The sequence below is a fragment of the Apium graveolens genome, chromosome 11 (assembly GCF_009905375.1).
Source record: "Apium graveolens cultivar Ventura chromosome 11, ASM990537v1, whole genome shotgun sequence".
Classification (NCBI taxonomy): Eukaryota; Viridiplantae; Streptophyta; class Magnoliopsida; order Apiales; family Apiaceae; genus Apium; species Apium graveolens.
Window position 1 is genome coordinate 34081359 of NC_133657.1, and position 27559 is coordinate 34108917.

At 33.6% G+C, this 27559-nt stretch overlaps 2 protein-coding genes across 2 annotated transcripts; both read right to left on the reverse strand.

Moving 5' to 3' along the window:
* Positions 1–8404: 8404 nt before the first annotated feature.
* Positions 8405–10280, reverse strand: LOC141695443 (uncharacterized). The gene is made up of 3 exons (XM_074499688.1): positions 9921–10280; positions 9673–9865; positions 8405–9573 (listed from the first exon to the last, which is right to left on the reverse strand). The coding sequence occupies exons 1-3, from the start codon at positions 10278–10280 to the stop codon at positions 8405–8407; spliced, it is 1722 nt and encodes a 573-aa protein (XP_074355789.1).
* A 4012-nt stretch (positions 10281–14292) lies between these two features.
* Positions 14293–14595, reverse strand: LOC141695444 (glucan endo-1,3-beta-glucosidase, acidic-like). The gene has a single exon (XM_074499689.1). The coding sequence runs from the start codon at positions 14593–14595 to the stop codon at positions 14293–14295; it is 303 nt and encodes a 100-aa protein (XP_074355790.1).
* Positions 14596–27559: the final 12964 nt, after the last annotated feature.

The window sequence follows — 27559 nt, forward strand, 5'->3', positions numbered from 1 at the left end:
CTACAGAATTTGTAATGCCTACTGTGACAGTTGAGACTCTGATTGAAGAGAAGCAAAAAGAATGAAAGCAGATAAAGAAACTAAGATACAAATGCATACCAAAAAGGAAGATGGATTTTAATAAAGATAAGGAAGAATTTATGCCTACCCAATCTATTACTTCAAGTCAACCAGCTATGCCCACAATGGAGCAGGCAGAGTTCAAGGTTTATTCTGACACAAACTTCCATGGTGAACCCATAATTCCCAAGGACGAACCTATAGATTGGGAAAGCCTACCCCTTCCTGATCTAAACATTCCAATCAAAACCAAGCCAAGGAAAACAAAGAAGAAAGCAATCAAAAAGTCCAAGCCTGTCAAACTTCAATCCAAGGCCTTAGCCAAACCCAAACCAACTGTCAACAAGGGAGATCAACTCTTCATTTGTGACATCAAAGAATTTTCAGACATAAATCTCTATCTGGATGAGCTAGAAGAAGTAAGGGCTATTGATGCTTACAAGCATCTTTCAGAGAGATTGGTCTTCAGGTACAAGGGTGGAAAAGAGCTAACTTGGCCTCTTCACAAAATTCTCAATGAAGGTTATTCTGTTCTGGTGAAAATTTTCTCTTTAGATTCAACATTGTTGCCAAGAAGATGGTACTGAATAAAACTGAGGAGATAAGGAATAGTTGGAGAGGACCAAATGCACTCCCAAGAGTCCTAATAATTCCATACACAGGAAATAGAGTGCATTTGAGGCCTTACTGGTTGATGGAGTTCAAGGATAAAAAATACACCTGAAAATTCTTCAGACTGGAAGATCAGCTAAAAATTTCAAGCAATGAAACTCTTATAGAGATGTAAGAAATGTTGGATCAGACAAATGAAGATGAATCTGAATTCTACAGGCAAATTCAGCACCAGATTGAAGAAAATAATGAGAAATTGGGAAAGAAGTTTATACAGTCAAGGAAATAAGCTAAATTTGCTCAGTCTAGAGGAGCACCTTGAAAATGGCTTGTGAGATTCTCTATAAACCTTCCTCTACATAATTTTCAATAAATTATAGCACTTCTTAATCTTATCTACTAGTAATCAGTCTATATTCATAGGGTGTTTTGTTATCATCAAGTTTCTCTTAATTTATGCCTACAATTCCAGTAGACATAAATTGGGGAAAATTGTTAGGAATATGTTCTGTACTTGATGATAAGTTAAACAAAACACCTTAGTAGATTTAATTTAGTGATTTTATAGCTTTCAACGGATGATCATTTTAACATCCGTTGAAAGAGTAGCTTATGCATTAATAAGTTTAGTAGCACTTTTCTGCATAATGTAATGCCTTAGAGAACTAGATGTTGAGCAAGATTGAAGTTGTATGTATAACTCAACAATACTGGTTTGGATAACCCAACATAGAACAAGGACTTTGAAATAATCTATGTTCCACTAGAATCAGTAAAGATTATTTATTGGGCATATACACAAAGATTTTGGTAGATGCAGTGAAGAAGACGTCAACAGTGATCCGTATGAAGTTTATTAATATGTTCAAGCATCGGAGGAATAAGATTGGAGTCATTCGAAGTAGTTATCAGGATCAGTGTGAAGACCTCAAGGATTCCTAATGAAGTTTGTTATGTTTGGTAGAAGACTTAACAGTGGTTTGTACGGGTATAATACGAAGGCCTGAGAGCGGAACTAGTCATCTGTGAACCAGACCCTTGCACTAGACGTCAGTGATCCGTGAAAGGAAATGGAGTATTATTTTTAGAAATGTTGTTAAGTGGTTTTTGTACTCGAGAAGACTGGAAATATTTTAAGGTACAAAATCCCGGATATTGGAATACTTGAAGATACAAAGGAGTACAGCTCGAGGATTTACAGAATTTATTTTAATCAATGGCTGAATTTTTATTAAATGAATAAATGAGAATCAATTCATTTATTTATTTAATTTAACATCAACATTTGATTTTGGAAAAATAAATTAATATTTGATTTTATAATTAAATAAATAAATGAAAATCTAATTCATTTATTTATTTATTTATTTATTATTCAAATGTTTTATTTATTTCTTTTGCTGCCAGCCAGATTACAACCTTGCATGCATGCGTACGTGAGGAAAAGAAGTAGTATGGTAGCCTGTCTTTGTTCAGAATTAAAAACGAATTGACAAAGGATCACAGGAATAATTATATATCAAATGGAAGGTTCACTTGGCTGATTATCAAACAAAAGAAATGAATCAAGAATTGGCAGGGTCGTTTCTTGGGACCCTGGTGGAAATCAAAGCAAAAGAACACACAAACAAATCTCAAACAAATAATCAAATGGCAGGTACATTTGTGTCTTATTTTGTGGTCATGCCACTTGCGCGTGGGTTCAACTCCCTACCTTTCCTTGATTGTTTCTTCCGCGTAGCACATCAACATCCCTCATGGCTGTGCTTGTTTTGTTCGAATTGAAAGGAAAAGAAACAACAAGCATTTGTTCTACTACAACTGAGGTCGCAGGTTGAGTGAGACTTAGAAATATTTGCAAGCCTCTACTACTACTCCGTTTTGGTTTCAAGTTGCAGCTTAGTAAGATAATAAATTGTCAAAGGCATACACTCAGGTCGCAGGTTGGATATGTATAGTCGCAGGTTAATCAAATAATCAAAAGAACATCAAGTCTACTACTACAACATCCAAGTCGCAGGTTATTCCCTCCGTCCCAATAGATTCTATACGTTCACTATTTACACGCAATTTGAGGTTTCCATAAGGTATAGTTTCATAATATTTTTTTAAATTTTTTTTTTGAATAAAAGTTTAAACATAAAACTTTTATTCAGAAAAAAAAATTCAAAAAAATATTATGGAGTTATGCTTTAAAGGAGCATTGAAAAGCGTGCCAAAAAGTAATATATAGAATTTAATGGGATAGAGGGAGTAACAAATACAATAAATAAACTAAGTGCTGCACTGGAAGAAATAGGGTCGCAGGTTGGTATATATTCCAAGGTCGCAACTTAGATGTCAAGATAAGTAGTAAGGTCGCGGGTTAGAAAATATTCAACTCGCGGGATACAATTTTTGCAAGCTGTCAATTCAAAATGCATGGACATAAATCAGCCACGTAGTCTCCTTCTCTCCCAGCCTACAAATCTATATAATCAATTGCAGCAAATTAGATCTATATCTCTCCATGTTTACAAAGTGCGAAACTCTTGAAAAATTATCTTAGCACACTTTGAAAGCTTGATTTGACAAGTGGAGGTCATGTCCAATTTGTTCCACACCATGTAAAGTCTTACAAACTTGTAACACTCATTATTTAAAGCTCTCTTGATTGTATTCAATACCTTTTGATAGGAGCTTTTAATTTTTAGAGTGATAAAAAGAACTCTAGATTTATAGCTTATTGCTTTGGTTCTTTTTATATTTGTTGCTTCAGATCTTTGTATTCGAAGTTGTAAGCAAACCTCCGGGTATTTATACTTTTGAATAAAAAAAATATTTACCCAGAATCTTTTTGTGTGTTTATTTCGTTTTAGTTTTGATATTCCACTGCAATTAATTTTAGAAAACGAAGAACATACATTCACCCCCCTCTGTATGTACCTTTTGGACCTAACACTAGATATTGTAGAATGTTTTAAGTCATGTTGACTATTAAATTGATATGCAAGATTGGTTGGCCAACTGTAAAAATTAGATTCCTTGTAATCTTGTATAAGTGAAATAGAGTTAACTGTTATAAAGATGCTCTCAACGGATGTTCCACAAGGTTTTAACGGATGATCAACTAAAGTTTCAATGGATGTTCAACCAGACTCTCAACGGATGATCCAACAAAGTTTCAATGGATGATCCCACAGAGTTTCAACTGATGATCAAATTCAAAAGCAGTTGATAGTGACTTGACAGTCACATGACAGTCACATGCGTTGATTGTATGCAAATGAAATGTGGCGACCTATTTACAGGTTTTAGAGAACAAATAAACATTTCCATTTTCATGCTAAACTGAAGATATTCAAAAATGCTAGATAGAGAAATGAAGAAGCATGAAATTAGATTAGAAATATTTTATCTTATTTGTTTGTCTTTTTATCATGTAACTTGGTGATATATAAACAAAGGGTAGCAAGTAGAACAGTGATTGCAAATAAGCAATTACCAGAGGAATAGATAAAGTTGTATCTGTAAAGGAATTTCTTTCTTTGTGAGTTCAACTTGTAAGCAGCTGTGTGCAAAATATTGCATCACAGAGTTCTCATATTTATATATATCTCTGGTGGAAAAGTTCAATCCACCAGAAAGTTTTTAAATACTCGTATTTGATTACTTGGTGTTTGATTTCTTCAATACTTTCATTCCGCACTTTAGCTAAATTAAACACAGTTATATATTCAAAGAAGAACAATTCTTAAAATCCAAACCGTAGTCAGAATTACATTCAGCCCCCCTTCTGTAATTCTTTGCTAAATTGTTTGGGAATAAGAAAAAGCATACCGTAATTTAACAATTTTTAACATTTTAGGTTTCGCTAACCCTCTTTAGGGTTTTATAAATATTAGAAAAAAAATGTTACAACAATTTAGGATTTAGGGTTTACGGGCCTAAACCCTAGAGTCTAAACCCTAATTTAATCAGGGGTATGCCCTAAACCCTATGAACCAAAATAGTAAATTTTAAATTAAACAATTTTAAAATTAGGGGTGTAGTTTAATTAAATAATTTATAATATTTTACAGTTCACCAATCCCCTTTTGGCTTTTAGAAATAATTTAGAATATTTTTTTTATTATTATAGAGTTTAACAAATTTTTATTTGGATCTAAAATATTTTTTTTTAAACCAATGTGTAAAACACTAGATGAAATAGTTTTGTGGGGGCAAAACGCCAGATGATTTAGTGTTTTGGTGCCAAAATAGTGCACTATCTCATGTTAACATGGAAAAGGAAAAAGAAAAAAAATTAAAAAGTATTAACACAACTTGATCTCCCATTATGGCAAAAATAAAAGAAAAAAATGGTTCAAATGAATATGTATTAACATGTGTCATCTTTACTCCTCCCTTATATTTATATTGTATTAAGTATTAACAATATAAATATAATTTTGTTAGTGTAATATTTCTAAAGCTTCTTTTGTTTTTTGAAAGAAAAGCCTTTTTTCTTTTTAAAAATTTAATTGATTAAATTTATTTTATTATCACCATGTAACGTGTATATACTTTAAAATATTAAATATGAAATGTTTGTTTTATTATAAAATGTAATAATAATATATATTCGAGTAATTAATTAAATTAAATTTGGTGAAACACTACAAAAACAAATGATAAAGTTTAATGTAAAAAAATTGGAATTTTTTTCATTCAGAATTTTTAATACAATATATCAAACAGATATTACTGATTCAGTTCAGATTAGCTATTCATTTAAAATTATAATGGTTCAGAATATATTGTTCAAATTAACAAATGAGACTTAATTCGTCTAAAACAAAATTAGCTACTCAAACTAGAATTTGTTAAGATATATATGCATCATAGGAAAATTTTGATTTTTTAAAAATATTATCAAAAGCTTTACATATGGTTTTTTTTACATGTGGGATTTGGAGGTCTAGTTATCAAATATATACTCTCTCCGTCTCACTGGATTCTTTATATTGGGGAACGGGGGATTGACACGTATTTTAAGGTTCTCGTAAAGTATGGTTCCCTAAATAATTTTAAATATTTTTTAAATAAAAATATAATATTTAAACTTTTATACAGAAAAAAAATCTAAAAATAAATTATTTAACTATACTTTATAATACCTTAAAATACGTGTCAAACAAACAAAAATATGTAAAAAATTCTCAGAGGGACGGATTATGAAACCATTATGAAACCATTATGAAACCATAGGCAGCCTTTGAACTGCTGCATGCCATGCGTCTGTACTATGGCCATTAGGATCCAGGGGCCCAAAATATTATAGCATAAAATGTGTATATATACGTTACAATCTATTTTCTTAATATATATATTTAAAAATTCTGAAACGAAACCCATAAATTCAAAATATAAATCAAATTTTCTTATTTATTTGGATTGATGAGAAATCCATGTAACTTTGATTTTGTTCATTGTTTAGTTCTCTTTCGTATAACTTTGACTTTGTTCATTATTTAATTCTTGGTGTATGTTCTTGGATACAAGTTTACTTTAGATTATTCTGTTAATATTTAATATTCTCATATTTTTCTCAACTTATGTTATATTTTAAACATGTACATAATGTATTAGTTTAGATTTTATAATTTTCGTTAATTTTCAAATAAAAAAATTTATTTTATTTTTTTAACAAACATAAATATATTTGATGTAAACTTAAAGTATAAGGATGAGCTGCCTCCTAGCATATTACTTAGTTGTGTTAACTTCCAAACTCTTTAAATATTAGTAAATTTTTTTGAAAAAGTTTTGTTTCACGTTTTAATGTACGGTCCCAAAAATTCTTCGAACTGGGCTTGGAAGAATTCAGGATTGGTGCAGTGTCTCAGATCTCTCGGAATGTTCACCACTTACAATGTCAAGAAGTCCAATGAAAAGTTGAAGATACATAGCGTGGTTTGAGAAATCTGAAATAAGTAACTTACAACTTAAAATGAATAAGTGAATTATAAGTGATAAGGAGAAAAATATTTATAAGTTAAATAAGTGTATTGTTTGGATAATTTTACTTATAAGTCAGATTTTTTTTTCTTAAATGAACTAAAATAAATAATTATTAAATATAATTATCTAAATTCATTAATTTGAAGTTAGATTAACATTTAAAAATAAATATTTTAAAATTGAGGTTAATAAATCAGCAAAAAATCAAAATAAGTTGAGAAAAAGTACGTGGTTACTAACATTCAACTTATCAGCTTATAATTTATAAATTCAACTTATAAGTTGGGTCGACAAACACTCGTAGATAAATTGTTACGGGCTTATAAGCCGTAAGTGGCTTATAAGTTATGTGCCAAACAGGCCCATGAAGTACTTAAATCACCCCACTAATATTTTTTTTTATGTAATCTACGTCTACATTCCAAAATTTGCAATGCACAATTTATTCATTTTTTTGTTAAAAACTTAAAGAGGTAATTACATATCCTAGACAATTACATAATTATACCTATAAACTTTTAGTTTAATTTTATTTGTCTCTTTCGACGTACCTAAAAATTTCATTACTAATTAGTAATATAGAAAATCAATACTAATAAATAAATCAACATCTCAAATTTAAATTTACATATATTTTTCTAAAGCGGTAGATAATGTTGCGTGTATTGCATGGGTTATTATGTTAGTTTGAAACTAAAATAAAAACTTAAATATTGAATAAAAAATAATAACTTGGATATATATATATATATCTATATACATATAATGTATAATATGAAAATTATATTGAAAATGTTTTATAATTGATTTTAAGTCATTCGTCACTAATTTAAATAACAAAATTAAAATAGAGGTTTAAAATATAAATATATTAGAAATATATATTTAAAAATAAGAAAATTTAAAAATGTATATGAAAAATATTTTATGCTTTTTTGTCATATACATGAATATTGCGGCATATAATTTATTTATGAGGTTAATATATCAAATCTGTATCCAATAAGATAAAGAAATATTATTATTTTAACAATTAATTGTAATATTTATAAGTAAATATTATATTTTTGGGATAATATTGGGCGGGTCATGGTCACCTATGGCCATTACCTAGCCTCGTCCCTTTCCGGGTCGAGCAGAGAAAGAATGGAGGTTTGATCACTGTTGCACGGGACTTGGGTCGTTCCAGGACGTGGTACGAGTTCGGGTACGTGGGACGTGGATGTGAAGAAATCACATTCGTTAAGTCATGAATCGGGTTCGTGGGTCGATACAAAGAACCCTTTATTTATTTATTTTATTAGATATTTTGTACATCAAAAATGAAAAACATAAATGTATTACCAAATTTTTCCAGCAAACTAGTTGACTTCTTTGACATGCTTTGTATTCTGCCCTTCAACTTATTTATACATAGCAAGAATAGGCTGCAAGTGAGCATCCGCTGATTCACATTAACATTCTGGTAACTTATTAATACAAACTACAGTCTTGTAAACCTGGAGGTCCTGGAAAATATATTATACAGCAGCAAGAATATACAATAACAGTAAATCATGAATCCAAGTAATATTAAACCAAAGCATCTCCAAGTAATATTTAAAATCAAAGCATCAAGTTTAGAGTTTAGACATGACCAAAAACTTAATAAACCACAGCAATGTTCCAAAAATAATAACCAAAACAGAGTCATAGAGATCTCAAATACATCATCAAATCATCAAATATAAAATAAATTTGAACCACCAATTTACTCCAAGTTTGTATCTTCAAGTCTTACAGCAGATTCCTCCAACAGTGAATTCTCCGGATTGACATCCCACTTCTTCGATGGCCCTTTTTTATAGCTTTCCGAACAACGAGACAAAAGACAAGCATTGAAATGAATAAACACGAGTTTATCAGCCCTTGCAGCATTGAGCCTATTCTGTTTTGCACTATGAATGTACGAGTACGTGCTCCAAACCCGTTCAGCGGAAGAACTACTTATTGGCTGTGACAAAATTTTAAAAGCAACTTCAGCCAATTGTGGAGTTTCTGAACCATATGTAGACCACCAGGAAATTGGATTCAGGGACACTGCATCAATTCTAGCTGCGGGAGAGCCAAAAATCCCTTCTTTTGCTTGGAATTTTGAAAGTTGTTCACGTAAAAGTTTTCTTTCACTTGCATCTTCACCAATTTTTTCCAAGGCTGTCATCACCCCTTTAACAACCTCCAAATCATGATTTGGAGGGCGCCTAGGGATACCACATGGAGCTTCAATTCTCAAGTAATTAGCATCATAAAAATGAGGGTTGAGCGAAAATCCCAAACAGTGCATTGGAACACTATCAGCAAATCTCATAAATCCATCAGCATCAGCAAATTTAATCATTAAATATATTGGTTTGGTGATGGATAATATATTATCAACATCTTCCCAAAACTGATCATCCCCAATAGTTGCAGCGATCTCTTCCCCAAGATTTTTCACTCCCACTTCACTATTCCTAACCCACTTCTTCCAAGCCATTAAAACCACTGTCAGAGCAAAAGACTCCCTACACTTTTTTACTCTTCTTAACAAAATGTGATGTGATGCAAATCTAGTTTTAGCCACTTTAATTAATTTAAGATTATAATTTGTTCTAAACATGGCTAGGGCATGTGAGTGATTAATAAAAAACTTAACTAAATCTTTAGCCCTTTTACATATCTCCGGAATCCAACTAAACTCAGCAGCAAAATCTTTAAAGATAAGATTAAGAGTATGTACCACACATGGTGACCAAAAGATATGCTTATGCACATTCTCTATTTCCTTTCCCGCTGCCTTACAATTTGCGGCGTTGTCAGTAATGACTTGTAGTACATTTGAAGGCCCGATATCATCAATCGATTTGAGCAAAAAAGAAGCAATTTTTTTGCCCGTTTTCTCTATCCCCGAAAAAAGAAAAAAAATCAGATTCGTATTAAAGATATAAGATATCATTTATATTCTAAATAAAATGCAAGATTGTAAGTACAATAACATACCTTCGAAAGTTTCAGCGTACAAAAATATTGAGTTGTGACTGTTAGAAGCAATGACATTAATGAGTGGTTTATGCTTTATATTTGTCCATCCATCAGAGATAATAGAAACACCATTAGTGAACCAAGTATCTTTCAGTGGCACCAAGTACTTCTCAATATCTCTTTTACATTCATCAAGTAATGTAGTCCTTGCCTTGTCATATGATGGTAATTTATAATCCTTAAGGAGCATAATTTATGCCTCTCACCATGGCAATAAAGTCTGGACTCCTAAGCACATTAAAGGGAATTCCATTCGCACACAAAGTCTTCTCGACAAGCAAATCAACCGAGTGTCTTTCCATCATGCAAAATGAATCAACAATATTTTTTTCTTTTAGAGAAGTCTTCATTGAATTGTTGATTGTAGTTGATGTCAGGGACGGAGAGATGCCTTTCTCTTCTGCATCTTCAACCATTTTTTGATCCTCAATAGCTCTGTTTTGTTGGTCATCATAACCGGACATCTTTGAATTTGTGCTTTTTTCCCAGGTGGAGCACCAAGAAAGTGATAATGGATCCTTGTGTAAGAACTTGTATAAGATTTCTTGCAATGCTTGCAAACCCATTTTTTCGAGCCTCCGGGATTTTTTCCAGTAGCCTTTGCCTTATTTTCTACCTCAAAGAGTAGTGGTTTAAGGGTTGGATTTGGCTCATCAATATCATCTGTGGGTGTCTCTGTTGGATGTACTTCTTCATCTTGCTGATTAAACTCACCTTTATCTTGGGAGATTTATTCAGAGCACCTTTTACTACCGCTTCCAAAAGCCATTTTTGATTATATGTTTGTATTGTGTAGAGTTTAGTTTGATATCTATATATAACAACAACTATGGGGTTTCATACATTTATACAGGCAAGACACAGAAGTCTAATAGACAAAATTGAATCACATTCTATAATAAAATTAATGTTAATTTCAATACTAGTGAGAAACCGAGGCATAATTTGATTCCCCTTCCTTTTAATTATTTTGTATTTTGGTTAATGAGATGAACAAAAATATGTTTTGTACAATAAAGGAAGTAAATTATTATTTTTTAATTTAAACAAAAAGAATCACATAAAAATAAGTTAGAAATGATTTAACCGAGTTCGAGTAACATAGTATATAACTGGTATGTTAATCTAATATTTACAAACTACTAGTTTAATATCCGTGCGATGCACGGGTACACGTTAATATTTATATATTTTTATTTTTATTTTATATAATTATATTAAAATTAAATACTTAAATTAACAACTATATAATTATAATTTGATTATGTATAACTTTAAGTTAAATTAAATAATATAGTATAAAGTAGTATATGGTTGATGAGATTTGAACCATTAACCTTATTTATAAATAAAAATTAAATATTTGATGTTTGTGTGATTAGTGTATTTTTTTTATAAATATTATATAAATGCTTGTTCTTGACGGGATCTGAACCTGTAAGCTTGGGTGGTATATTTTTTTAGTATTCGGATCTAACGTTATGATCATTTGGTTAAGGATTTGACGGTCATAATCAAAAGAGATAACCAAAAATAGGGGTTAACCAAACTACAAATTATACCCCAGTCCGGTTATTATAGTTTAGTATAAATATCAACGATCTGGTTTACTAACATATATATAAATTATACTCGGTCTAAACCCGTGTCGGACATGGACACTCGGATACTTATAACCAAGTCCGAGTAACATAATATATAAATGGTATGTTAATCTACTATTTACAAACTATATCAACGATCCGGTTTACCTACTAATAAATAATATGTATTCAGAGTCTCAGACTATATCATATGTTTGTAAATTTATCAATGAGCTAGTTTACTGACCTATATATAAAATGTACTCAGTCTAGCTAGGCCATATGTTCGCAAAATCTATTCAGGGATATATATATATATATTAGTATTTTTATCTATTGATTTACAAAATTTATCAACGAGCTAGTTTACTGACCTATATATAAACTGTACTCAGTCTAGACCATATGCTCATAAAATCTATTTTTACATCAAACCGAATTTGAGTTGTACCTATTTCAAACTAAACATCGAACAATGTACCGAATGTGGGATCATATATCAAAAAGTAATCAAATACGATATTTTTTATATTTTAAAAAAATTATTAAAATTCTTTTTACTTACATTTGATTTAGTCTGTGCAGATTGTGAACAACGATCAAGATGATTATAATTATTGATTTTTTAAGTTACATTTATGTATGCCTTTAATTTATATACGTCATAAAATAAATGTGCTAAAAATAATATTTTCCTTTAATTTACGAAGATTTCACAATCAATTTAAGATGAATATAATGTAAAGCTAACATGAATTGAGTAAAAATCAATTTAAAAGTATTTTTTTTTGTTTTAGACAAATATTTTTACATTTATTATGTGTCCCAAAAAATATTTTAAAAATGGTTATAAATATTTAATTGTTGATATCTTATTGATTATTGGCTTTTTAATTATATAGAATCCCCGTACATATGTATTAGTATCACGAATGAAATTATATATTGCATCATTTTAGAATATTTTTTGAAATCATTTTTTGTTAGTAGCACCACTCTTATTTCATTTATTTGTATGCTAAATACAGTAAATTCTCAATAAATGAAGATTTAATAAACGAATCATCTCATCAAATAAGTTTTTTTCGGTTCCAATATAATAAAGATAATGTATTTTTGACCCCGATAAATAAATAATCTCGATTAATGAATAAAATATTCCTATTCTAGTAATATTCATTTATCGAGATTTAAGTGTATATCAATTATAAATTATTTAATTTTTAATTAATTATAAGAAAACACAAAAGTCGTCTTCTTCAAATAAAAGATGCTTATTTATTAGATTTCAAGTTTCAATTTAAACGGTGGAAAAAGAAAAAAGGAAGGAAAAATTACTATTTACTTTTGTACAAATTATAATACAAATATACATTTGTATCTGTCAATTACTCCTCGGTATGCGTCTCTTTCCTTTCTTCTTCTCCGCATAGCCCTCTTCTTGATTAGGTTTCTGCAGAAAAATTGATAAATACATACATATATACATCCAAGTCATCATTTATCACCCATCACTCATCACCCTTATAACCCAAGAAACACTAAACACTTATTTTTTATTCATATCTTTCTCCATTTACAGTCGTCGGAACAGAAACCACGGTTCGCCGGAAAAGACGAACTGGAACGCAATCCCAGTCGATCTGGGTCGACTTCGACCCGTGTTCCGGTACGGGCGAACCAGTTCACGGTTTCAGGGGTCGACCTGCGAATCGGGTAACACTAGTACAAAAAGTACTTTCTGCAACGTAGTTTTAGCGTCGGTTCTTTAAAGAACCGACGCCTAAAGGTACTTCCTGCGTCGGTTGCAAGATTGAACGACGCAAATAGGTATATGTGCACGGCATTTGGTGTCGGTTATTAATTTAACCGACGCTAAAAGTGTTAATAGCGTCGCTTCTGTAGGTAACCGTCGCTTAAAAGTATTTATGGCGTCGTCGTTTACAACCGACGCTAAAAAGTATGCTTTGTGCTACGGGTTTCTAGTTGGCCGACGCTATAAATTTCTGCTTTATGCTACGGGCTTTAATTTAACCGACGCTAAAAGTATTAGAGTAAAAAATTAATTAGACCAGGGATGTCACGACACTGAAGGTGTTCTTTTAATTTTTTTATTTTTGTATAATTATTTTTTAATCACATATTTATCTATTTATCATATGTATCTCATAATTTTTTTTAAGTTGAGTTATGATAAGATTTTGATTAGTGTTTTCATCATTTTGGAAGACGATTTCAACAGAGTAGCGGACGTGGGATTACTCTAAAAGTTCATCGAGCTTTGACACCTATCAACGCTCTCTTGTGACTTGGGATTGGTGGTTTGGTGACTGATTGATTGTGTTACTGCTGGATGAGCTATTAGGCGGTTATCTATAATCAAGATTTCTAACTCTTTGATGACAAGTTCTATTTTTCTATATTAATGCAGTTGGATAGCTTGCTCGTTGCTTCTGTTTTTAGTTTTACAGGAGCACAACTCTTGTTGCATACTTGGTTGTCGACCTGTTTGTGCAAAGATTGGTGTCTATATTGCGGTATTTGTTGCTACTACTTGACTGGCGTGGTGAACCAGTTTTTGGTGTGTTGATTGTTGCTTTGACCTGTGCAGTCTCTTGCTCATTGTTTCACGATCGATTACCAACTGACATGTTCTCCGAACCACACCAGAAACTTGGGCAGAAGATTATGATGAGAGGATGATAAGTTCTTTGAGTGAGATGTTAACTACTTGGGCAGAAAATGATGATGTGAGAATGATAAGTTCTTTGAGTGAGATGTTAACTACAACGGGGGCAGTCTAGGAGCAAGTTAGGTTTTATGAAAGTTTTGTACTCTTTCATCTGCCATATAGATAGATTAGTTTGGGCACGAAACAGTACACAAATCAGGTTAACAAAGTGGTAGACACTTTAAACATACAGAGCAATGAACTTGATTGAAGGCTGGATACAAACATTAATCCTTATTCAATATGGCTTCTGATATACTGTAACTAAGAAGCAAAAGTGATGGGGTACTTGGCTTGTTTATTTGCCTCAAATATCCCCCAGTGCCTTTCCATTTCGCTCCTTTGATTTTCATCAAACAAGTTATATATATAAGTTTCTACAGGCTTCTTTGGTCTTTTTGGAGACCCCTTGCTCTTACTTCGCTTAATTAAATTATTGTTGTAAAGTCTTGCATTATATGCTGTAGCTTGAGGTCCTCCAGCAGTAGGCCATCCTGTTTCCGACACGACGACATCCAATGAAGAAGCATCAGCCTTCTCCAGTGCAGAGTATACCGCATCAACCATTGCATCAAACGTATTTTTGTATCCTAGTTGACCGCCTTTAACCAAAACCGAGGGAGATCTGAAGTATGCATATCGGAGACGTATGTCACCTGAGGTTTGGCTATCTTTGTTTAATTCTAGAGGAATTTCGGGTTTGTTGAATGCATAGCTATAATATGGGTGAATGTTTACAAGAAACGGTGCGTTATTGTTCTTTAACAATTGGATTATGTCCCCAATAAAGTATTTGTCGTCAAATTCGGCATTTGATGGTGGGTGAATTTATTTCAGAATAACTGAATGATCAAGGGCTGTGGAGACTTTGATTTTGTTTTATAGACCGCATGAGGAAACCGCATTTTGAATGTTTTTCATGGCCATGAGCAGAAACTCTCTATACTCGATACTGTGTTGGTCTTGTGTAGGCACACCATTTCCAACAACAATATACCTGAAGTTGATGTCTGGGAAGTTCTGGACGTTGTTTTGGATCCATTGGTTGGCTTTGTCTTGGCCGGAAGCGATGCTTTGAAGTTGATAGTTGGGGACACCAAGGACGACTTCAATACTGGTGTTTTTTAGGGCTTGGAGAACATTAAAATCCGGACCATAAAGTCTTATTCTATTAGCTTGGAGATTTTGGATGAGAGACACGGCTTCTTGTGGGGATGGTAGATTGTCTGCAAAAGTTCCATAGCACACACCTGCTCTATTCAGTTCTGCATGTTGTTGTCCACTTGCTTGCTGAACAGCTGCATTAGAAACAGAGGCATCATATTAAAAATGTGTAAGTGTAACTAGTGCATATTAAAACATTGAAATGTACTGCTACACTAAACCTGCTCTTGATATTGTCTACTGAGAAATGGATAAACCAGAAGCATGCATGAAATAATGAAACATGTAATGCGAGTCTACCTGAAGCATCGTGCAGGAAGGCAAAGAATGAGCATAGTAGGAGCAGCACTGTGCAATATTGCATATTGCTAAAGGATTGCATTAATTAAGTATCTTTGGTGAATATTAATTGTAGATAAAATGAAGTTATACATATAGAGGGTAAGGAAAAGCGGACGAGGATGGAATTGAAGAGATGATTCTAGACATTAAACCGAAGTTTGTAACTATTAGGCATTGTGTTGCGGCACGCTGCATACATGCTTCATTTGGTATTATCTGGAGTTTGTTATGCTTTTTGAAAACCATGTACTATGTGGCTTCTTTAGTTCATCATAATCTTCTGCCCAAGTTTTTGGTGTGTTGATTGTTGCTTTGACCTGTGCAGTCTCTTGCTCATTGTTTCACGATCGATTACCAACTGACATGTTCTCCGAACCACACCAAAAACTTGGGCAGAAGATTATGATGAGAGGATGATAAGTTCTTTGAGTGAGATGTTAACTACTTGGGCAGAAAATGATGATGTGAGAATGATAAGTTCTTTGAGTGAGATGTTAACTACAACGGGGGCAGTCTAGGAGCAAGTTAGGTTTTATGAAAGTTTTGTACTCTTTCATCTGCCATGTGCTTCTTCGCAAGCATCTGTGTTTAGTTGTTGCTCGGCAAACAACAGGAGATTGTATTTTTGAACTGGCTTGCTGAGAAGACTATGACTTGGGTCTTTGGCTCTTCTTTGCCCGTGCGTGGGAACATCGGTGTTTTCCAGTTTCCTATATGTTTAGTTGTGGCTTGCTGAGAAGACTATGATTTTTTTCAACTTTTCTATATCCCAAGTCCCAAATGCTATTTTTTCTGTTTCTTTGCAAGCATTTGCATTGTTTAGTTGTTGCTAGTCAATAGCCGGAGATTGTATTTACAGAAATAATATAAATTGAAGATGTGTGACATGGAATATATTTTGAATACAAAATATATAAATAATTATTTATATTTTTAATATTAACTTTGTATACATAATTAATATGATCTCCACAGAATATATAATTATTTATATATTCTGAATAAATTGAAGATGTGTGAATATATAATATAATCTCCACAGAATAATTATATAATATATAATTATTTATATAATCTCCACACACAATAATTATATAATTATTTATATAAATAATTATATAATTATTTATATAAATAATTATATAATTATTTATATAAATAATTATATAAATTAATATAAATTATTTATATAATCTCCACAGAATTAATATAATCTCCACAGAATAATTATATAATATATAATTATTTATATAAATTATTTATATATTCTGAATAAATTGATCTCAGCCACAGAAATAATATAAATTGAAGATGTGTGACATGGAATATTATATATATCTGAATCTCCACAGAAAAAAGTTGTTATGATGCCTAAGAAAGTTGAAAGTAAAGGTTCGGTAACTCCTGTCAAGAAAAGCCCTGATGATGACACAAACTCAACTGAGCATTGTCGATCTTTACGTTTTTTGCTTAAAAAGCTGTCCACTAATAAAAAAGGTTCGCTCTTTAAGTATGAAGAAAATGGAGAAGATCCAATATACGTTGCACATGAAGATGTTGATCAATTTTTGAAAATGAGCTGGTTAAACATACCCATTCTGGAATTTTTTTTGAAGTAAGACTAGTCTTTACTTCCTAATTTACCTTAGAATCATTATCCAATATACATATTGATTGTGATAAATAACATTGCATGTAGGTACATTGGGAAGCTTTGCAACAAATTGAATAATGATAAATTTGGATTCATGTTGCCATCCAGATTAGCAATACCGCATATCCGTGATTATCAACGTATTCAGGATGCAGCCGAGTACATGGAAAAAAATTTGGTTGCGAATAAAGAGAAGCAGTTTATATTAGCACCTTATATCCAAGAGTGAGGACAAAACCAATTTTATGTTCAGTATTTTTATTAAAAATATAATCTAATTGTGATATATATATATATGTCTATTGGTGTAGTGACCACTGGATGTTGCTCCTATTTTGTCTCCATGAAAGTGTTATCTATGTGTTTGATTCTTTGAAGAAGGAACGGAAAATACGGTTGACAACACCTACACGAACGTAAGTTAAATTTCAATTTAAATTTCAAATAGTCTACAATATATATATATCCTTATTTCTAAGATTTTTGAATTATGTACTGACATATTCCTATTACACAGGGCATTTAAGTTGTATGTACCAGGAGGCGGAAAGAGGAATAACAGAAAAGAATTTCGTTGGATTCATACGGAGGTTGAGGTATAACTTATTTAATTCATATTTTAATTTTGTTGTTGTTATATTTATTTATATATAATCAAACTTAGTGTTTTATGTATAGTGTCCTCAACAAGAAGGAGGCACAGAGTGTGGTTTTTTTGTTATGAAGTACATGCATGACATAGTCATGCTTTGTCAAAAAGATCTTAACACGAACTGGATAGTGGTAAGACAAAAAATATTTGATATTGTTTTACAAACATCTAAACTCAAGATTTGTCTAAATATTTTATCATTTCCATTTGAAAGGGTCTTGGTTCAAGAAGATATACTAAGAAGGAAATCAATGAGATTCGAGAGCTTTGGGCAAAATTTTTTATTGTCGAATGTCTATAATCAGGTACGATAATAACTTTAGACAAATCTAGAAAAATGAGACATACAATCTTATATATGTTGCTAATTATGTACCAAAATATTATATGTGTGACTATATTATGTAGGTGCCGGACTTTGCTGAGATTCTTGAGTGTTGGACCTCCCAAGCTAAATGATGATTTGCTGGATTTTTCAACATCGATATTGCTAATTCGATGATGGAAAATGAACATTAATATTTTTTGGGAACACATTGTCATTTATTACTTTATCAAAAATATTTTGATTCTATTTAAAATTCAATGTATCGTATGAAAAGATAGCTTGAGACCTACTTTAGTTTCAATTTGATTCCTAGTTAATTTTATTATTCAGTTATATTTGTGGGAATGCTGGTATTTGTAAAAAGCAGGTTCAGGATATCAATAAAAATGAAAAGAATATTTATTTTTTTTACAGTACTTTAGGCGTCGGTTTTATTGAACAACCGACGCCTAAAATGTACACATATAGCGTCGGCTTTTTCAACGACCGACGCCTTTAATATTAACATATAGCGTCGGAAATTTTAACAACCGACGCCTTTAATATTAACTTTCAACATCGGTTTTTTGATAAACCGACGCATCTAATTACAAATTCCAGCGTCGGCACTTTATTGGACCGACGCAATTGTCCAAGCAAGAGCGTCGGTTAGTGGAAATTTTGAGTCGGTCATCTAACCGATGCTAGTGTCGCCTAATTACCCGACGCAAAAAAAATATACCTTTAGCGTCCCCTGCATATACCACGCTGAAAAACCGACGCTAAAGGCCTATTTTGACCGTGGCTAAAAGTCATTTTTGTACTAGTGTAACACTGGGTTTGATCATTCAGAAGGCTTCTCCCGATTCCCTGCAACACAATTTTATTGACCTCTTAATGAGTTTGAACAGATAAAAAAACAATATAAATTATTAGATTGCATATAGAAATAATGCCTAAAATACACCACTTTCCAGCTTTAAGTGCCCAGAATACCTACCGACGGAACGAACTGCCCAAAATACCGATAGACTACGCATGCTACAGATGCTTATTCAGATTTTTAAATTTTTATAAAGAATACGCATGTCTGACATGCGTATTCACTGTTACTGTAGCAGGATGACGCATGTTGGCAATGCGTATCTCCTGTTCCTATAGCAGTGAATACGCATATCAGATATGCGTATTTTTTATAAAATATTTAAAAAAGGAATATGCATGTGCGTATTTGGTGGGTAAAATTGGGACTATCTCCCGCCAAATGTTATTTTGGGCAGTAACCCCCAAATGGTGGATATTTTGATTTTTCACCCGTTGAAGATATGAGTATATTCAGGGGTGTATTCGATTCAGATTTTAGAGGATTTATAATAATACATTGATTTTGAATGATTATCGTTGATTTTGATTGATTTTAATTATACGCGGATTTTAGCGGAGTTGTTCAATAAATCTCGTAGAATATTGCTGATTTGAGCTGTGATTTCTACAAATCCATCAAAATCTCTTAAATTTTGCTAAGATTTTTTAAAATAACAAATTCATCAAAAACTACAATTTTATAAAATACAAAAAATCAATGAACTTTTGAATACCATCATATTTTAATTGATTTTTAAAAATTCAATTTGAATACCACCATTTTTAATAAAAATTTTAAAATCTAAATTGAATACACTCAGATTTTAAAAGATTTTTTTCAATCCCTATTCATCAGATTTTTAAGAATTTTTTAGAATTTAAATTAAATATTTTAGGATATTCAAAATCTAAAAAAATTACTTAAAATCTCAATTAAATATACACTCCTATCAATGTCAGTTCAATGACATAGGAACAGGAAATGGTAGAAGAGGCTTAAGGATTAACATGTAAAATTGAATACTTTAAGATTTTCAAAATCCAATTTTTTAAAAAAAATCTCAATTAAATATACCCCTATCAATGTCAGTTCAATGACATGGGAACAGGAAATGGTAGAAGAGGCTTAAGGCTTAGCATGTAAATTTTGCAGGCTATTTATAATTTAACACCGATCATCAATTTCTTTTTGCATTTTAGCTATATTCCGACCTCGTAAAGAAAACATATTGTTTATCATTGTTGTTCGTTATATCTTGATGTAAAGAATTAAGAAGTAGACATCGCAATTTCATATACAAACACACTTGAAGCATGCTCAGATGAGCCTAGTAGTTCAACTATCATTTTCCTCTTGTTGGTGCGGGGCTTGTGTACTACCTACAATATGTGACAACTGTTAGAAAATTAGGATTTTAGAGCTTAATTTAATTATGTCCTTGATGTTAATCCTAAAAATCTAATGATTGGAAATTGTTCAATAATATTTGAACTTAAATTTTCATATATGGTTTTAAGAATTTTCTTAATGAAATTCATATGAAATGAGAGTTGAAAGTAGCTTGCAAAAGCTTGGAAAAATTTGAGAATGTTTGTCCCACATTGAAATAAATAAAGGGGGTTGTGTGCTTTATATGGTATTACCCACATGAGTAGTATACAACTACTAAGGTGTGTGATGGTCCATTGTGTTGTTATGTGCTTCACGCGCCGCCGCCGCCCTGCCACGCCACGCACCGCACCGCACCGGACCGGGTCGGGTCGAAGGGCGATTTGGGCGAATGTCTCGGCGTCTCGCGTACACGAGGTGACCTGGGCGAGGATTTTATTTATTTGAGAATTAATTTTAATTCGAATTTATTTATCAGTGATTGGATTATTATAAATTGTTGGGCTAGGTTTGATACTGAAAGTCACTTTGTTAGTGGGCTTAGTCTAAATACCTTGAACCTGGATAAATAATATAATCTGATCTGTAACTGATGAATAAAATCAGAACTTAACTTAAGTTCTGATATCAGAACTTAACTTAAGTTCTGATATCAGATCAGAAATTAACTTAAGTTCTGATAATAATGTGGGTGTTAATGTGAAAAGCTGTTACAAGTAATTTAAATTCAAAATCTGATCAGTTTTGATTTTTTTATTAATGAAGCAGTTTAATTCAGACATTAAGTGTGTGGACAGTTTCATTTTTTCCTCTCCTATAAATAGAGGTTAAAGTGAATGTATTATATACACTACATTCTCTTCTCTTCTCTTCAACCTCTCTGCATTTCTCTCCCAAAAGTCCTGAAGTGCTGATATTTTCCGGCGACTGAGGTGTTGGTCGAAGTGGAGCTTTTGTTGCTGCTGTTAACATAAACTCCGAGCTGTTTTATCCTGGTGGAGATATTGTGCGCATCCCAAACGCAGCAGGTAGGGGCAATATTCTCTTCAAGAGCAGCCAGGACTTCGAGCAAGGCCTGGTGACTCAGCTGTGATCATTTTTCTTGGCATTTTGTATCTGTGAACCTTTATTTCAGTCACTGTTAAAAGCTATGGTTTCAGGTACATCTTTCTTTCTCTCTTCGTTATTTCAGTTACTGATTTTGTTTATCTGCATGTTTTGTTTTGTTAACTGTGGTCTTGGACTAAACTTGCTAAATTCTTTATACACTTGCTTCTATGTTGCTATATTTGTTAGTGAGATTTACAACATTCTTGAAGAGAATATTGGTTATATAGAATTTAGCATAATGGTTAACGAAAGTGAGGTTATCGTTGGTGGTGGTAGCAGTTCGGGTGCAACTGCTGGGGCCATTGATTGGACCACCTATAGTTTCCCACAGGCTGTTGAACTAACCGGTTTACCGGAGAAATTCAACGGTGGCATTGGCTTTTCTCGCTGGCAGAAAAGGATGAAGTTGTGGCTGACTATAAAGGGTCTGTGGCCGGTTGTGGAATATGAGAAACCAGAAGTGGATCAAGAGAAGGCTGACACAGTTAAGGCTTTTGCGAAGTGGGCTGAGAAGGATGGCGTGGCTAGGGCGGCCATTCTGGCGGCACTAACAAACACTTTGTTTGATGTCTATCCTTCTGATGCCTACTCTGCAAAACTCTTATGGGAGAAGCTGGACCAGACACATAATACTGACTCACAAGGTCTAGAAAAGTATTCTGTGGCAAGGTTCCTCGAGTTCAAGCTGGTGGACAATAAGTCCATGACTGAGCAGGTGCATGAGTTCGAGATGATAGTGCATGCTTTGAAGGAGTCTGGAATGAATCTCCCGGAGAAGTTCAAGGTGATGAGTGTGATTGAAAAACTCCCGAAGTCTTGGGAAGAGTTCTCTCTCTCCCTGAAAAGACAGAAAGGAGAGATCACCTGGACCAACCTTATGCTGGACATCTCGGTGTAAGAACAACACAAGTCCAAACAGGGACATGTGATGCTAACTGAACACGGTACCTTAAAGGTAAACATAGCAACTGTAGGACAGAAGAGGAAGGCTTTTGCTAAGAAAGCTAATAGTAATAAACCTAAGAGTGACAAGGACAAGGCCAAGAAACCCAAGGCAAACAAACCATGCTGGTCTTGTGGGCAGGTTGGGCACTGGAGTAAGGACTGCCCTACGAAGAAAGCGAAGAAAACCGAGGTAGCGCAAGCAAAATGTTGTGCTTGGAACCGCAAGTGGGCCTGTAGTGAACATGGTTGTTGGTGAGGCTACGGCTTCTGAAACTGACATTGACCGGTATGTATCCTACAACCCTGTGATATTTTCTACCTATCTGTCAAATGAATGGTTGATAGATACTGGAGCTAATGTACATATTTGTGCTGATATTAGTTTATTTGTATCTTATCAACAGAGTCATAGCCTGACTGTGAAGATGGGGAATGCTAGTGCTGCTCAAGTACATGGAGTTGGAAACGTGGATCTGAAGTTCCCTTCAGGACATATTCTATCTCTGACGAGAGTGCATCATGTTCCCGACATGCGTAGAAATATAATAAGTGGAAGCTGTTTAGTTTCTAGTGGTTTTGAAATTTCGTTCAACTGTAATAAAGTAGTTCTTATTCATACTGGTACATTCTTTGGCAAGGGTTACTTGCCAAATGGTTTATTTGTTATTAATGCGGATCCCGTTTTGGGAAATTTGAATAATAATGTTATTCCTACTGTTAACTGTATTGAATCCTCAAATATATGGCATGCTAGAATAGGTCATTTAAACTTTGGTGCTCTTAAGAACATGATGAACTTAGAGTTGATTCCAAAATATACCATAGAAAAGAATTCTAAATGTCAAGTATGTGTGTCTGCTAAACAGATAAGGAAACCTTTTCATAACGTTGTTAGGGATTCAGACTTGTTAGATTTAGTACACACTGATATTTGTGAATTTGGTGGTGTGTTGACCAAGGACCAGTTTAGATACTTCATTACTTTTATAGATGATAGTAGTAGATACTGTTATGTTTATTTACTTAGACATAAGGATGAAGCACTTAGTAAATTCATTATATATAAAACTGAAGTAGAAAAACAAACTAGTAAGCTACTTAAAAGATTGAGATCTGATAGAGGTGGTGAGTATACGAGTAATGCTTTTAATGAATTTTGTGTAAACAATGGTATAGTTCATGAAGTTACTCCACCATACACACCTGAGTCTAATGGGGTTGCTGAGCGAAAGAACAGAACATTTAAAGATATGATTAATAGTATGCTTATTAACTCTGGGTTGCCTAAATACATGTGAGGAGAGGCTCTAAATACGGCTTGCCATATTTTGAATAGAGTCCCTCTGAAACACATGGATAAAACACCCTTGGAGTTATGGAAAGGCAGGATGACTAGTCTTAAGTATCTTCGTGTGTGGGGGTGCCTTGCTAAGGTGCTTGTTCCTAAAGACAAGAGAAAGAAACTAGGTCGAAAGACTGTTGACTGTATCTTTCTGGGCTATCTTGAAACCACTACAGCTATGAGATTTTTAGTGTTAAAATCTGACATAGATGGTATAGTGGCAAACACGATAGTTGAATTTCGAGATGCGACATTCTTTGAGGATGTCTACCCTATGAAGACTGGAATACCTGAAACGACTTCTGAGGAAGATCCTACTCACATATCAAGTTCTATTCCTGATCATGTGGAAAAGATGACAAATGTGGGGGCGGAACCTAGTAGTAGCTCTAGTCCTAAGGAACTAGAGGAACCAAGGAGAAGTAAGCGTGAAAAGGTAGTCAAGGATTTTGGAGGTGATTTCATCATTTACAATATCGAGGACGAACCTTTAACTTTCCGGCAAGCTATGGATTCTTCTGAGTCAAGGCACTGGAAGGGCGCTGTCAAGAGTGAAATTGACTCTATTGTTTCTAATGGAACATGGGAGTTGGTTGATCTCCCTCCTGGGTGTTCTACTATTGGGTGCAAATGGGTCTTTAAAAGGAAGTTGAACCCTGACGGCTCAATAGATAAGTACAAAGCTAGACTGGTAGCTAAGGGTTTTAAGCAAAAGGAAGGAATTGATTATTTTGATACATACTCTCCGGTTGCAAGAATGGTAACAATCCGAATGCTTATAGCATTGGCTTCAGTCCATGGTCTTATCATCCATCAGATGGATGTAAAGACGGCTTTTCTTCATGGTGAACTTGAGGAAGAGATTTATATGGATCAGCCTGATGGATTTGTTGCATCAGGCAATGAAAGGAAAGTATATAAGTTGATCAAGTCCATCTATGGCTTGAAACAAGCTCCCAGAGATTGGCATAAAAAGTTTGATGAAACTATATTGCCTTTCAGTTATAAGATTAATGAAAGTGATAAGTGTGTCTACACTAAAGTTAAAGGTATTGAGTGTTATTTTGTGCCTATATGTGGATGACATTTTACTGTTTGGAACCAATATTGAGATTATTAATGAGACTAAAGAATTCTTGAAAAGGCATTTTGAAATGAAGGATATGGGTGAGGCAAGTGTGATTCTTGGAATCAAACTGATTCATTCCACTGAAGGAATAACCTTGACTCAATCTCATTATATAGAGAAATCTATACTTGAGAAATATGGTTATTCACAGTGTAGAATCGCTAGTACACCTTATGATTCGAAAGTTGCCCTTGTCAAGAATACTTCAGGAGTGCCTGTGTCTCAGTTAAGGTATTCTCAGATTATTGGGAGCTTGCAGTATCTTGCTAACTGTACTAGACCAGATATTTCATATTCTGTGTCTAAATTGGCTAGATATACAAGCTGTCCAAACAGAACTCATTGGGATGCTCTTGATAGAGTACTTAGATATCTAAAAGGCACAATGTACCTTAGTTTACACTACAGGAGATTTCTTGGTGTGCTTGAAGGGTACAGTGATGCAAGTTGGATAGCTAAGAAGTCTGGTTCCAATGGAGTGACTGGATACGTGTTCACCTTGGCTGGTGGAGCAATATCCTGGAAGTCAAGCAGACAGACTATTGTTACTCGGTCTACTTTTGAGGCTGAGTTGTGTGCACTTGATGCCACAGGGACGGAGGCTGAATGGTTACATGGACTTATGTCTGCAATACCTGTAGTAAGCAGACCGCTTCCTGCTATTGCTATTCACTGTGATAGTCGAACAACTATCGAAAAGATTAACAGTAAAAAGCATAATGCTAAAACTAAGAGACACATCCAAGTTAGACTCAAGTCTATAAGGGGTTTAGTGACTGATAGGATCATAGCTATAGAGTTCATAGGAACTCAGAATAATATAGCTGATCCTCTTACTAAAGGACTGGAACCTGCAGTGGTCCTTAAGTCAAGGTTGGGGATGGGACTGTCAACCCATCATAATTCATCAACAGTGGGAACCCAATACACATGAGAGGAGATCCCTCGAAGTGTATTCAATGGGTAATAACAAGCTGTAAGGATGAATTGGAAGTACCTTTGCTACATAGATGATACTATAGTATCTGAGTCTATCCCCTGTAAACCTAGAAGGTACTGACACTGCCAGAAAAGCAAGAGTGTTAAAACTCTGAATGGGATCAAGTCATTTGACGAGATAGAGGCAGTATATCTCTAGAGATGCCCAGCTAAGCGAATGTAATTGTGTGGTCGCAATTAGAGGATAGGGTTAATCCTTGAAGCATTCGATGAACAGGATAGAGACATGACCATTAATGTCTCAAAGCCGTAGATTGGCACCATAACCTTTGACTTGTCGTCGTCTATGGAATATGGTTATACTAAACAGATTCAGATTCAAGGTAAAACATTCCATCTGAGTTCGATAGCCATTGAAGTAGAGGAATTAGGAGGGTTCAAACCCGGAAGGGTACCGACTCTGAAAAACAAGTCATGATGGGAAATTGATCGCATTTATGTATGGATTTGTGGGGGATTGTTAGAAAATTAGGATTTTAGAGCTTAATTTAATTATGTTCTTGATGTTAATCCTAAAAATCTAATGATTGGAAATTGTTCAATAATATTTAAACTTAAATTTTCATGTATGGTTTTAAGAATTTTCTTAATGAAATCCATATGAAATGAGAGTTGAAAGTAGCTTGGAAAAGCTTGGAAAAATTTGAGAATGTTTGTCCCACATTGAAATAAATAAAGGGGGTTGTGTGCTTTATATGGTATTACCCACATGAGTAGTATACAACTACTAAGGTGTGTGATGGTCCATTGTGTTGTTATGTGCTTCACGCGCGCGCACACACACGCGCCGCCGCCGCCCCGCCACGCCACGCACCGGACCGGGTCGGGTCGAAGGGCGATTTGGGCGAATGTCTCGGCGTCTCGCGTACGTGAGGCGACCTGGGCGAGGATTTTATTTATTTAAGAATTAATTTTAATTCGAATTTATTTATCAGTGATTGGATTATTATAAAATGTTGGGCTGGGTTTGATACTGAAAGTCACTTTGTTAGTGGGCTTAGTATAAATACCTTGAACCTGGACAAATAATATAATCTGATCTGTAACTGATGAATATAATCAGAACTTAACTTAAGTTCTGATATCAGATCAGAAATTAACTTAAGTTCTGATAATAATGTGGGTGTTAATGTGAAAAACTGTTACAAGTAATTTAAATTCAAAATCTGATCAGTTTTGATTTTTTTATTAATGAAGCAGTTTAATTCAGACATTAAGTGTGTGGACAGTTTCATTTTTTCCTCTCCTATAAATAGAGGTTAAAGTGAATGTATTATATACACTACATTCTCTTCTCTTCTCTTCAACCTCTCTGCATTTCTCTCCCAAAAGTCCTGAAGTGCTGATATTTTCCGGCGACTGAGGTGCTGGTCGAAGTGGAGTTTTTGTTGCTGCTGTTAACATAAACTCCGAGCTGTTTTATCCTGGTGGAGATATTGTGCGCATCCCAAATGCAGCAATGACTAAACACATCAACATCAGGTACCATTTCATAAGGGAACATGTGAAAGCACGTACAATGGAATTGGTCTGATTCTAGTAGATCAACAAGTAGCAGATATATTCACCAAGACTCTCTGTGAAGCTACTTTCACGAGATTGGCGAATTAATTAGGAATGATATCAGGACAAT

Bases quoted from the DNA above. Each gene is read 5' to 3' on its own strand.
- LOC141695443 (XM_074499688.1), bottom strand. From the start codon at position 10,280: ATGGGTTTGCAAGCATTGCAAGAAATCTTATACAAGTTCTTACACAAG. The intron at 9,866-9,920 runs GTGAGAGGCATA...TCATATGACAAG, and splicing joins GTCCAGACTTTATTGCCATG to GCAAGGACTACATTACTTGA. The intron at 9,574-9,672 runs GTATGTTATTGT...TTTCGGGGATAG, and splicing joins GTACGCTGAAACTTTCGAAG to AGAAAACGGGCAAAAAAATT.
- LOC141695444 (XM_074499689.1), bottom strand. From the start codon at position 14,595: ATGGTTGATGCGGTATACTCTGCACTGGAGAAGGCTGATGCTTCTTCA.